This window comes from Zeus faber (genome assembly GCF_960531495.2).
Source record: "Zeus faber genome assembly, chromosome: 15".
In the NCBI taxonomy this organism is placed as follows: Eukaryota; Metazoa; Chordata; class Actinopteri; order Zeiformes; family Zeidae; genus Zeus; species Zeus faber.
Genome location: NC_137194.1, coordinates 8,092,645 through 8,106,532, shown reverse-complemented (window position 1 = coordinate 8,106,532; position 13,888 = coordinate 8,092,645). Strand labels below are relative to the sequence as shown.

General features: G+C 44.1%; 1 protein-coding gene across 1 annotated transcript in view; it reads right to left on the bottom strand.

Annotated features, from left to right (window-relative positions):
• Positions 1 to 13,888, bottom strand: part of rerea (arginine-glutamic acid dipeptide (RE) repeats a) — a gene marked incomplete at its 5' end in the record, with an annotated part of 95,293 nt that overhangs the window by 40,907 nt on the left and 40,498 nt on the right. The window contains 2 exons of the mRNA XM_080015886.1: positions 941 to 1,037; positions 6,589 to 6,694. Coding sequence (XP_079872012.1) covers positions 941 to 1,037; positions 6,589 to 6,694 — 203 coding nt within the window. The remainder of the gene's footprint in view (positions 1 to 940; positions 1,038 to 6,588; positions 6,695 to 13,888) is intronic.

Below are 13,888 nucleotides of genomic sequence, written 5' to 3'. Positions count from 1 at the left end.
GAGAGTGCTGTACGTTGCACACACAAACAAACGTCATTCAAAGGAACAGGCTGTTAGAACTTCTAGAGGTTGCTTATATATTGGAGGTGACAAATTGGAACAGCAGGTATCTTGTGCCTGCCACTGCCTGTTGACTTTGCTGGAGGAAACCAGTTTCTGGCTCCCGAGCCTGTAAACACCAGCTGAACCTGTCAGCCCTGCCTTGTCCAGCACGATTGAGATGTGGCAGGCTGATGGTGCAGAGATCTGGTGTGTCTCCAGACGTTATTGCGAGCCAGGAGGGCTATGACTCCAGCCACATATTGATACCATCTCTGTTTCCATCACCCTGGTGTCTGAGCTTATCACAATAATGGGCATCACAGTGGTCTGGAGCAGGGGCCGCCTGGCTAAGAAACACTACCTTCCCCAACCTCACAAGATGAAAGGGGAGCTGGGGAGGAGGGCCTTTAGAGGGGCTGCGGCATTACGGCATCCCGCTGGAATCCCCCTCCCCACCGCCCCGTTTATCTAAAGCCTCGAGAATAAGTGAAATCAAAGGGCGCTCTGTGCAGGAGAAGTTGCAGCTAATTTGCCCTGAAATCAGTGGTTTCTGGGAGACGTGGCTGTGACTACCCGCCGTTGTGCAGCTCACAGATGGTTCTGGTTAGAGGGAGGGGGAGATGGGGGAGCGAGGGGGGTAACTCAGCAAGGACGGGGCGAAATGAAGAAGAGGGGGAAGAATCACACGGAGAATATATAGATTCAGACTGAGACAATCACGCCTGTCCTCCCTTTTCCTGGAGCTAAGCACGCAAAGTCCCAGCGTGATTGCTATCAGTTCTGAGAAGAGCAGGCGGGCGGGCAGAAGGCTTTAGTGTTCTTTTACCGCTTTAAGTTCTCGTTCAATGCCGGAGACACAAGGCTACCGGTCTGTTTTTGTTTCTGTGTTTATATTTACCTGAGAGTAGCAGCATGGTAAGTGTCCACGTAGTCGGAGATAAAGAGTTCTCTACTCTTCACCACTGGGTCGGTGATGACAAGCTCCCGGCCAGAGTCTAGGATGGGGGGAAAAAAACCACAATTATAATAAGGGAAAAAGTACTTTTTCTAATTATCATTCTTCACCATATTCAGATGCAAATATCCGAGACAGAATAAATGTCCAAAGGAAATTACTTTCAGTATTTATAGTCACGGAAATAAAACCACACGCAGAGAACTACTTAAACGTAGAAAGGTATTTCTATGGAGGCCAATTTTATACCACATAATTCAATGAAGTCAATAAGGTAAACAACTCTGAAAAAAGAACGCAATGTTCTTCTCCAGTGAGATGAATATTATTGGGGTTAAAACACATCGACAGAACGAATTACTACCAGAGTTCAGGTGCCTGAAGCTTTGTTCCGGTGACATCGGTTCTAATAATCTCGAGACTACAAAGCAAGAACATGTGATTAAATATCTGGATTTAGAAATATACATTACAGTCCATCAAGTTTTCCCACTCAGCCCCCCCCCCCCCCCCCCCCCCCCCTTATTTCCTTTTTCGGTCATTTAAAGATACTGCCACAAAATTGTAATTCTTATATTTATTAGACAAAATAAGAAAAAAAAACAATGAAATACCTTGACTAAGGAGGTATTGTGAGTATATGGTGGTATTGTGAAAATCATACCAGTATATTCTTAAATACAAAAGGTATTTATCCCTAATATTAAGACATTATGACATTTCCCCCAGCTAAGAGAAGTTTTGGTACGCATTCTATACTGCTTTATACTGTATTATTAACAAATTGAATTCACAACACCTTGAAGGGAATGACAACCTTCAACCAGATTCATTAGCTGGTAAGTTGTGCTAAAGTTTAATTGTATAGTTTAGGTTAAGTTGAGTAGTTAAGTTCAACTGACTTTGCAAAGTGAAAAGAAATTCTGGATTATCCCAATTCACATGTATTTATTCAGAGCTTCACCTTGTCTGAATAAGATGCAGATGGAGAAATACATACTGTCACACTCCTGAAAAATGATCCTGACAAAATATGCTGTCAAGTGAAAAACACATTCCTCATCTGATGCAGCGTTTTGCCTTTTAAAGTACAAACCAGAACAGGCTGCGAGCCGTCCGTGGTCACGGCAGACCTGCTTTCCCAGCCAAAATATTGTCAGACGTACTAACAAATAGTCATAACTTTATCCCTCACATCTATCTATCGCACGTCTCTTTACCGCTTCAAAAAACAAAACGTCTATGACTTAAGTCACGTCGATGACAGATTCCTGAAATGTCATTTACCTTTCCCACCGTGAAAACTACATTTTTCAGGAGATTAAAATATAGAGTTATGGGAGGCTACGGGTTGCTTCTCACTGGAGATAGTCAGTCTAGCTCCTACATTTTAGGTCCTGGCTGATACTGAGTATTGAACTAAGACAGTTTTGTTTGAGATCACTAAGATAGAATGATTGACATTGAATCCATGTTTACTCCACGAGAAAAATCGAACATGCTCCTATGTGGCAGAAAGTCAAGCCGCTGTTAAAGATAAATATCTGATTGATCATATTTTTTAATTTTATATATTACCATTACCATAAGTACTATTATCTGTATTATTATGTTTATTATTAAGATAAGCGATAAGACAAAATAAAAGAGATAAGATAAGAAATACTTAATCCCCTCATTATTAGTATCGCTGTTAGTATTATTATAATGCCATTATTGTCATCATCACGACGCTACAGCTGCCTCACATACAGATTCGATTAGATTAAACTAATTGTCATTGCAAAGAGTACAAGTACTGAGGAAACAAAATGCATTTCCCCCATCCTAGTACTGACGTATGTAGGAGCAGTGGGCTGCCATATAGCAGCGTCCAAGGAGCAGTTATGGTGTTAAGTGTATTGCTCAAGGACACATCAGCATGCTATCAGGAGGAGCTGGGGATCGAACCGGCAATCTTCCGTTTACTAGACGACCCACTCTATCTCCTGGGCGTGAAACTCACTGAAGTAACTGGCATCCATCATTGTTCATCGCCTATTTAAAAGAAATCTGACATTACTTTTGATTTTTGATTCAACAGAATATTTTACATAATAAAACAAATGAAAATGGCATGGACAAAGATTATGGGACAAATAACCTAATATTTTGTTGCACAACCTTTAGAGGCAATTACTGCAATAAAGCGATTTCTGTTACTCTCAATGAGACTTAGCCCACTTTTCCTGAGTAACCTGCTCCAGCTGTCTCAGGTTTGAAGGGTGCCTTCTCCAGAATGCATATTTCAGCTCTTTCCATAGATGTTCAATAGGATTCAGATCAGTGTTCAGAAGGCCACTTCAGAATAGTCCAATGTTTTGTTCTTATCCATTCTTGGGTGCTTTAAGCTGTGTGTTTTGGGTCATTATCCTGTTGGAGGACCCATGACCTGCAACTGAGACAGAGCTTTCCAGCACTGGGCAGTACGTTTTGCTAAAGAATGCCTTGATAGTCTTGAGATTTCATTGTGCCCTGCACAGATTCAAGGCACCCCGTGCCAGAAGCAGCAAAGCAGCCCCAGAAAATAACCAAGCCTCCTCCATGTTTCACAGTAGGTATGATGTTCTTTACTTTGAAAGCTTCGTTTTTTCGTCTGTGAACATAGAGCTGACGTGACTTGCCAAAAAGCTCCAGTTTTGACTCATCTGTCAAAAGGACATTCTCCCAAAAGCATTGTGGCTTGTCAATATGCATTTTAGCTAATTCCAGTCTGGCTTTTTAATGTTTTTCATTCAAAAGTGGAGTCCTCCTGGGTCTTCTTCCTTCTCCCACTGTCACTCAAAAAGTGACGGATGGTGCGTTCAGACATTGACGCACCCTGACCTTGGAGTTCAGCTTGTACCTCTGGAAGTTGCCCTTGGCTCTTTTTCTATCATTTGTACGATCCTTCTGTTAAATCTGGGGTCGGTTTTCCTCTTGCGACCGCAACCAGGAGGTTGGCTACGGTCCCATGGACCTTAAGCTTCTTAATAATACTGTATTTACAACTGTAGTCACAGGAGCATCAAGCTGCTTGGAGATGGTCTTATAGCCTTTACCTTTAACATGCTTGTCCTATAATTTTCTTTCTGATCTCCTCAGACAACTCTCTTCTTTGCTTTCTCTGGTCCATGTTCAGTGTGGTGCACACGATGATACCAAACAACAAAGTGACAACTTTTTTACTTTTATCCATATATATAGGCTGAATGACTGATTATAAGAATGAAGACATGTGTGATACCAATGAAAGAAAACAGTTTGTTTGAAACATCACTATAATCCAATTATTTATAATAAGGGGAACAAACAAATCTGTCCAGGCTACTTTAGAATATAATTGATCTCTTTAGCAATAACTTATCTCTTTTCACAGTATCTTTGCTTTACTCTATGACATACCGAAGAGATGCAGGTACTGAATACATTAGAAAATTGCTTTTTATTTCATCACTTTTCAGAAGGAATGAAGCATTGTTTCAATGAGCTGTAAGTGTACCAACACATTTGTCCATGTCTGTATATTTACTACAGCAGCACATTATACCGTACTATGGTATATTTCAACATAATTGCTACACACTGTTTATTTATGTACATAACTGTCCTTTATTTTTTAGCATACCTTTAAATTAACAAAGGTATCCGTACAAACGCTACACTCTGGTAAGTTCTCTTTAGATATCTACATATATTTATTTCATTTTTACTTTTTAATCTTTTTTGACTTTCACTGTTCTGTCAACTTCTGCTGCTGGAACACCTGAATTTCCCCCTCGGGATTAATAAAGTGTTGTCTTATCTTATTGGGAATTTTCAAAAAATAAAAATACCCAGTTTCAGCCTGGTATCAGACATCTAGCTGACGGCAATATCGTGTGTCAGTGGATGTGTATATAAATAAGTAAAGAAAATCCTGACAGGCTGTGTATGTGTGAAATGAAACGGTGTTAAGGAGCGGCGCCGTGGGGCCATGTGATGCTAGAGGTTATTAGCACTCGACAGTTGCTGCCGTCTGGCCCGAAGTGAAATGTTGCCGAGGGAACAGCTCAGAACTGTGGGACTGGATTGTGGGATTCTGCTGCCTGGGACAATGTGTGTGTACTGGCTTCTGTTTGAAATGCAGTTCACAGAGAGCTCTTACAGTCACTAAAGCCTTCTGAGTACAGGGGTGCGTATGTGTGTGTGTGTTTGCTTTTGAGGATGTTGGCTTGTCTATGTCAACATTGTCCACGAGTTTTTCCTGAACTTCATAGACTGTTCTAGTGGTTTTAATGAAATTATATAACAGATATTTTTTGTGTGTTGATATCATGTGAACCAATAGTTGCCCCCAAAATGTCGTTGAGTTATCGATATCGAGGTATTCATAAAAAGATATTGACATTTGATTTTGTTAATATCGCCTAGCTCTATTCTAATGTTCATAGGGGACTTTATGCACACATATGCGTGCCCGGGCCGGTGGGCACAGCGGTTCCGTGGGGGCATGGTTCTGGGCCGAAAATATTTTGCGAATTTAATGGTCTGCCTCCTGGAGAATTCAAATAATTAACCCGTGGCCCTCAAAATAAGACGTCATGATTCCGATGTATATAATATGCGCCGCCATTGAGCAGCTGGGAGTTGTAGTTCTATTCGTGCAGCGCCACACTGAAACCAATCACCAGATGAGGATTAAATCTACAGAGGCGTCCTTCCACTTGCCGGTCACGTCGGGTTAAAAGCCAAAATAATCCTACGTCAGCGTCGGAACGGGATATTGGAATGGGCAAAACTAGCCTGTAAACAAATACAAGTAAACAGGGGAGCTGTGTTTCTTCTGGATAAAAAGCACTATAACGTTTACATTTATTAAACAATTTCAATCAGTCGTTTTTATGTTCAAAGGCTTTTGATCTGGAGAAGAAAAAAAAGTTTTGAAGTTTTTTCCTACTCCATGACCGTTCCAATATAGCAGTGACGTTGACGTATGATCTAATCGTCCAGGTCCAGATCCAGTTCTTGATCTTTTCAGTTTTTTATCAAATATACAATTTGAAAACCCGGTTTGTACGGAGGTAAAATACGAAGCCTACTGTACATAATTTCAAACAACATTTCAAATAAATTCCTTTGCAATACATTTCAATTTAATGTATATTGTATATTCTTTGCTCTATTAATGAGAAATGCTGTGTGGTTTACTACAGCCTCATACAGACAAAATACCAACAACAACAACAACAATAATAAAAAGCAAAAAGTCTCTGGTTTCAGAATCGGCACAGATGTATTGGATGGGATCATAACTGAAAAACAGTGGATCAGTGCATCTCTAGTCATGACAGATCATTTAAAACATCATGTTCAAGAATTCAAGCGTATTTCGTGGAAAACCAAAGTATAACATCAGACGAAAACTCAATTTTTTCATATAAATCTAACATTTCATACCTGTCTTGAAAGACTGAATGACAACTGACTCACCAGCCATCCTTGATGTGTGTGTGTGTGTGTGTGTGTGTGTGTGTGTGTGTGTGTGTGTATGTGCGTGTGTGTGTCTGTGTGTGAACGTGCGGCGGTCTTACCGTTCTCATTGTTGCGATCCTGCACCAGGTGCTGGTAGACGGAGTCGGGAACCTCGGACTGGCGGTAGTACCACTTCACACTCATCAGCAGATGGTCCCGTTTACTCTGTGGCACACAGAGGAGCTCAGTGAGTGATACGGTAAAAAAAAGAGGAAGAAAAAAACCCCATCAAAGACAAAAGACAGTAAAATGAATAAACATAATTTTGTGACGTCATTCAGCGACTACGTGGCAAGCGGCGGTTGTTGTTTATTGCTTTGCCAGGCTCACGCTGAAAAACCCCGCAGTGTAACCATGTCAATTAAAAAGGGATCGCTGCGCACTCATAGCCATAATGAAATAAACAGCAGCTTGACCGGTGGGGAGAGCATGAGTACGAATGTTAGAGCCCTTTTACGGGGACACGGCATGCCTTTTGCTCATTGTCTGTTTGGATTTTTAGTGATACATTAATTTATTGAAATAAATAAATGTATAACTAAACAACTACTTCATGTTCTCACAGGTCACACACACACACACACACACACACACACACACACACACACACACACACACACACACACACACACACACACACACACACACACACACACACTCCTGCACCTTGGACTGATCACAGTGTTCTTTGAAGGCTGCCACCCACTGGTCTTCTGAGATAAGACATGCAAGTGAGGAGCTGTTGTTCCCCCAGTTGACCAGCAGGTGGGAGCACTGAGGCGCGGAGAGCTTGCAACGCCAGTCAACAATAAAAAAATAAATAAATAAATAAAAAAGAGGGGTGGGGGTAACGGCGGAGACAGAGAGAGGCCGGGGCCGGGGCGAGAGATGAGAAGGGCAAAAACACTGTTTTCATTCGACGTTATAAAATATTTAACGTTCCCTCACCGAGGCCCAACTGACCGTCGTGCACTTTCAGGGAACATCAGCGCCGCCGCCAGGGCTGAGTGCTGGGCTGCGACACAGCCATCTTAAGCCCAGACACCACCTCCAACACCACCCAAAACCACAGTGCGAGCAGAATTATGTTAATCTGAGACATCTTAACACCAGTGCTTTAGGGTTGATGGCTCTCTCGCTCTCTGTTCATTTGTGTCTGTGTAGCTGCGTGAAAGGAACATGAGCTCAGTGAAAAGATATTTCAAGCCTTCCAGTACATTGTTCTGTTATGTCATGGGGGGGAATCATCACCTCCTCAGCAGTCCCACAGCCCACTGCTGTTTTTCCTCACTCCCACCCCACCCTCCCTCCCTCCCCTCTCGCTCTTCGGTGACTCTTCCTCCCCTCGCACCCTAAATCCCCTCCTCTCAACTTCTCATTTCAACCCTCCTCTTCTCGCTACCTCCTTCCTTCACCCACCATTTTCTTTCTATCCAGCCTGAAGGAGGGAGGGCGGGCGTGCAAATGAGTGTGTGAGCTTGGACGTGTTAAACAGCAGCTGGCACACAGTCAGCTCATTGCCTGCATTCTCTTCCCCCCCCTCGCTCTCTCTCTCTCTAACATATGCACATAGTATGAAGATAAGATTGAGGTGACGTCATGCTCCTCTCTCTGCCGTTAGCCCACCTATCCCGAGCCCCTGTCCCTCCAGTTGCCTTCTAGATACAAGCTGCCTGCTGTGGGAGAACAAGGAGTCATCCAGTACTTATGCATAATTAATGCTTTTAGCAGATTGTAAACACTGGCAGCCGGCTACCTGAACATCTAATTTTCTGTCTGTAAAAGCACCAAAATCAAAGATTTTTAGAGCTTGAGAACAGAGGCTATGGGCCCGGTGAAAACAGAGACCTGCACGCAGACAGCCCCTCTCTCCCTTCCTTGTGGACACCCACAAACAGATGCCTTCGCTTCCCCTACATGCACAGACCGTCATGGTTTTACACAAAAGCAAAACGCAGCCAGAAGCAAAGGCTCAGTGCTAATCAGCTAACATCAATATCCTGTCATTAGAAAGCCGATTTCTGCTCAGAATCCCACCTTCAAGATAAACCCTCAAGGAGAGTGGGAGAGCGAGGTAGAGAGAGAGAGCAAGTGAGCGAGGCAGTGAGCCACAATGCAGGATAGATTAGGGGCACTCCACTCTGCCTGTAGAGAGCTGAAAGCTAAGCTAAGCCAAGCACACAATGTCAGCCATCTTTGCCCGCCTGCCAGAGTGATGAACATGGCCCTTTCCCTCCCTCCTCCTGGGCCCTGAACCTTGGGACTGCAGCGAAAAGACTTACTTACTGACCCACTATAGAGGGTAAGATACAAAAAAAAAAAAAAAAGAGATGGAACGAAAAATAGAACGACGTGAAAGGACAGCAGAGAAAAACAGAAGTGGTAGGCTTGAATTAAACAGGGGGGGTGAGGGGTGGGGTGGCTAGACTTCCTCATTTCCTCAGTTTTAAAATTACAACGACGACCGCCCCCCTGCCCCTCTGCTGAAGCCCCCAGGGTACGAGAGACTTGGCCTCCATTCACTGAGCAGATATAAATCTGAGAGTCATGCTTCAGGGCTGAGCACAATGGCGCCCCTTCCCCACCCACCCCCCGCAGTGGCTCAGGCTGGCCTATGACATTCCTGGGCACACACTTCAGACAGAGGGTTACTACCGGGGCTGGGGCCGCTGTTTTACAGACTAAACGTTGACTTCTGCTTCCTTTGCTTAAGACACACACTTTAAGCAGGTTTAGATTTCCCTGCAAATCTCATAAAACAAATTCTTTCTTCACTGTGTAATATCTACTAAATTTGACCCGAGACAATGCCGAGACATTGTGTGGGTGGGTTAAATTTTTATTATTTTTATTTTATTTTTTAAATCGCGGACTAACCATGTTCTTGCTCAAGGTGGACGGCCCCTCGGCTTCATAATAGCTGTAGAGTTTCTTTTGTGTGGGTGCTTGTGTGTGCGGTCAACTCTGTAGCCCGGCCCCCGTGTAGGACCACACCACAACAAAGACCAGCGAGGGGAAGACAAGGCTTTCTCGTTCCAAGAAAACAGCTTCAAGACTGAAAAGGGAGCAAGCATATGCTATATAGGGATGGAATCTAAAGGAAAAAGAAAACACTTAAAACAAAGTGTGTGGTCTCAACACCGTGTTTTCAAACCAGATGCTGTTATTTAAGAAACTGCTTTTTGAAGTGCAAAACCAGCGACTGAGAAAACAACAACTAACCCTTTAAATTTGAAGCTCCTTTATTGGGCAGGAGTAGATTGACAGCGCCATTGACCAATGGCAATCTTCTGTAATTGCCGGGCTAAAACATGACATCTGTTCATAGTGATTCTTGCAATATGGCCGTCCTCTTTCCAGCCAAGTGTAGTCATGACGAAACCAAGACAACATTCTAACAATCTGTAACCCCTCCTCCTCTGTCCCGTTCCGAGTCCCCCCTCCCCTTAATGTAACACTAGAGCTTTGCTTTAAACCAAACCAGACCCCTTCCCTTCCACACGACAGGCCCCCAGTGCACCTCGTTAACAGGAAACCTCTGTTTATTTTCCCTGCTTTTCAAACACTCTCCTCTTCCTCTGCTAGCCCTTCTTGTGCCCGCCCACCCACCCATCCCCCGCTGGTGACATCAGGGGCAGCAATCTACGACTTCCTTTTGGGAGGTGGTGACCAGCGGATAGGAAGGAATGACAGATCTCAAAGCCGGACGAAAAGAAAGGGCGAGAGAAAGAGATGAACAGGGACTTAGCAAACGATACCCGGTCAACCAGGAATGGCAGTCAGTTCAGCTGTGCTAGCCCAACGATTAGGATAGCAGCTTAGCTGGCCGACCACCCCCGGGGCGAGGGGGAGTTTGGGCACAGGGAGGCTAGGCTAGCGGCAGCGCGAAACCACACTGACAGCCATGGTCTTGAGAGCGGATGGGGATCCCTTCACCTCGCCTGCCACGGGGGGGGAGGGAGGGGGGGAGCAGAACCAAAGAACAAAAGGCTGATTGTAGCGTCGGGAGGCAGAGATGGGATCTGGGAGGACTAATCTGCCACTACGACATGATATGATTAGAAGGAGGAGGCAGGAGGAGCGAGGACGTCTCTCTTTCTCTCTTTTTCTCTGACACATATACAAAAGGACGCACTCTGGTGCACACAAACTCCCAAAATGATGGCGCTGATTGGAAGGGTATTCCACACAGCTCTCCCTCTCCCTATTACTGAGTAAGAGAGAGAACTCTGCCAGCACCAGCACTCAATAAGCGCTTCCATCTGGACGCAAGCAGAAACACACTCACACTATGTGTGTGTGTGCGTACACTTGTGCAGTGCAAGAGGTCGGCTGTGCTCACACAACCTTCGTCATCTCAGTGATCGACAAAGCAGGTTGTTTAAAGCAAATAGCAGTTTGCTGCCACACACACACACACACACACACACACACACACACACACACACACACACACACACACACACACACACACACACACACACACACACACACACACACACACACACACACACACACACAAATAATAGGCTTTCAGGATAAGAACCACTATTGTTCTCCCAGCCTTCGCAGGGCAGGGACTCGGGGTGTCAGAGGTAAGAGAAAGCACCTCTAAATCAGCCTGTCAGCGGCAGCAGAATCTCTCTCTCTGCTTTGTCTTTTGAATTCAGCTCCTCCAGAAGAGAGGAACCTTCCTGCTTCGCCTTTATCTCGTGGGCAAGTATGTATTAATAATAATAAACAAGTGCTGATTAGCTGTTTTTGCTAAAGACAGTGTACAGGCTGCTTCTCCCCCTGGCTAAGAGAACAAATTGAGAGTGTGTAGGAGGAGCGGATGAGGGAGGGGGCGATGGAAGCGAGGGGAGGGGAGTCCCAGCTGCGATGGCGGTTCTGTCAGGACCTTTTTGCTGCGCAGACACAGGGGTGTCTCTCTCGTTCCCACTCTCTTTCTTTGGCCCGCACTGTTTGAAAATATTAAATCTGCGCCCTCCGCTTTGAACACACTGGGCCCATCTGTCAGCCTGGATCCATATTGGATTGGATGAGCATTAGCCACTTCAAAGTGGGCAGATTTTCCGTCGTGGCTAAGAGCGTGCACGCACTACAAACATGCGCGTACATGAGATCGTACCGCCGAAAGATTAGAGGTGCCTTTCGATGAGGACACATACTATATGGAACGTAAATTACTTTCAATGGATTTCATAGCGCTGTCAACAAACACAGCAGCAGAACAGCGCACATGGCAGCGTTGAGCCACAAAATGTTCCTCATCCTCCCGTCTTTGGCTCCAAAGACCAGAAGTGAGAGAGGGAGTTTGAAGGCGGCCTGAGTCACACAGAACTAACAGATAACGCTAATTAAAATACGAAGGGGCTGATGGAAGATTCTGCTGGAATTATATTGCGAAACACAGAAGCATTTTACACACGGGAAAGTCACAAGAAACACACATGACCACAGCTACATTTGTGGCTTGGCTCGACTCTCCCTCTCTTCCTACTGGTAACAAACCAGACCACGTGCCATCTCTTCCAGACACCATTTGCGTCCCTCGAGAATGACCAAGTGAACAGGGTTAATAATAATAGAAGTATGCCGCTGACCAGATGTCTCGCTTTGAGGCGGAGGCAGGCTGAGGAGAAACAGCGCATGCCAAGCCAGAGCACTGGCCTCGCTTCTTCACTTCATAAAACCACCTGGTTGGGTCCAACTTAAATATTTGTCTTTGCCTTCGACACATTTCTTTCGCTGTGTGGCTTTTCTAGCCAAAACATTTCAAGCATGCAGCGCAGCAATACAGAAAGCAGCACTGGAGCGCATGACAGGGGGAGGATACGAGGGAGAACGTTTGCTAATAATGATCATTATCCAGAGAACAGCCCACTGGGGAGCGAACAACTAGAGTTCAGTGGGTTAGACTTCTCACAACAAAAGCCTTTTTTTCGTTTCTTATTCGGACAAAGCAGGCTAGAACCATCGCAGGGCTAGCAGGGTATACGGACTAGAAATGCAGATCCAAACAACCTCAAACGCAGGTCGTGTGGGGACAGATGGAGCTGGTTTGCGTGCTCATATCCGAGTTTTTAGATCATAATACTGTCTTTATTTCCCCTGCTCTCCCCTACAGCCAGACACACTTTCACAGCCAGCCAGACAACATTGTCATTCCTGCCTTCAGCCTTTCATTTAAGAGCATCAAAGGCAGTTCTCTCAGATACCAGGTTTCCTGTGTGTGTGTGTGTGTGTGTGTTTGTGTGTGTGTGTGTGTGTGTGTGTATGTGTGTGTATGTGTGTGTGTGTGTGTGTGTGTGTGTGTGCACGCGCACCTGTGGGAGATCCTGCAGAGAGCTGAGACTTGTCTGGACTCTAGCGAATACCACACGTCAGGCTTAAGGTTTCCTGGGTTGCAGTCGCACACGTTATTTGCGTGATAATTTGACATTACCGTCATCTTTGAATCATATTGCAACTTAGATGTAATCATATGGAGATCCATGCATGATGACCGATGATGCACATGAATTGTGACGATAAGTAATGATCCTAAAGTTAGATATAAGGCCTAAAATATGAGAGGGAGTTTCATAAGAAGAACTAGAGTATTACTGTGATATTGTTCTGTACGATGTTGAAAATGAATGGACAGATTCTAAACTGGTTATCTTTGAATTTGTAATTCATATAAGATACTGATATTGTGCATTGATAGGTGTGATATAAAAAAATCTTCCATTTAGTCCAGTCCTGCACACCCTATACTGTTTAAAAAGCGCTCACATGAATAACAATTCTGATGTCTTGACTTAAATACCAGCTCCTAAATTACCTTTTTCATTTTTTTTTTTAAATTTCAGTTTTATTTTTAATAGCCCAAACACAGAGCTTGATTTCGTGTTGTGCAGTTTAGTTTAGTTTTTTTTTTAAACAAGATCTCTTGACAAAAAGAAGGTCACATAACCTATTCTCTACCAGTCTCAAACAGATTATTTTTAGGCTCACTGACTGGTGAATAGATTAACTACTTAGGGATCAGAAAATGGCATTAAATGCCACAGAATGCTTCTTTAATCAATAGTATTGATGCAATAACAATAAGTATTAATTACGTTCTGTTAATTGCCCTGCATACTACACACAAACCTGTGTGGAAACATGGGCTGGGGTGTTTCAAACCAAACAAACATGTGCAAGTGTTGGCATTTGCATAACTGTCAGTTAACATACTTGCACACAATGTTAATTCACCAGACCAGAATGTATAGGAAAAAAAGAACAAATACCTAGCTGTCTTCGTAATGTTTTGAAGAGATATAACATACAAACAGAAACCTCTCAGCGAATCACATCATCCTGGAC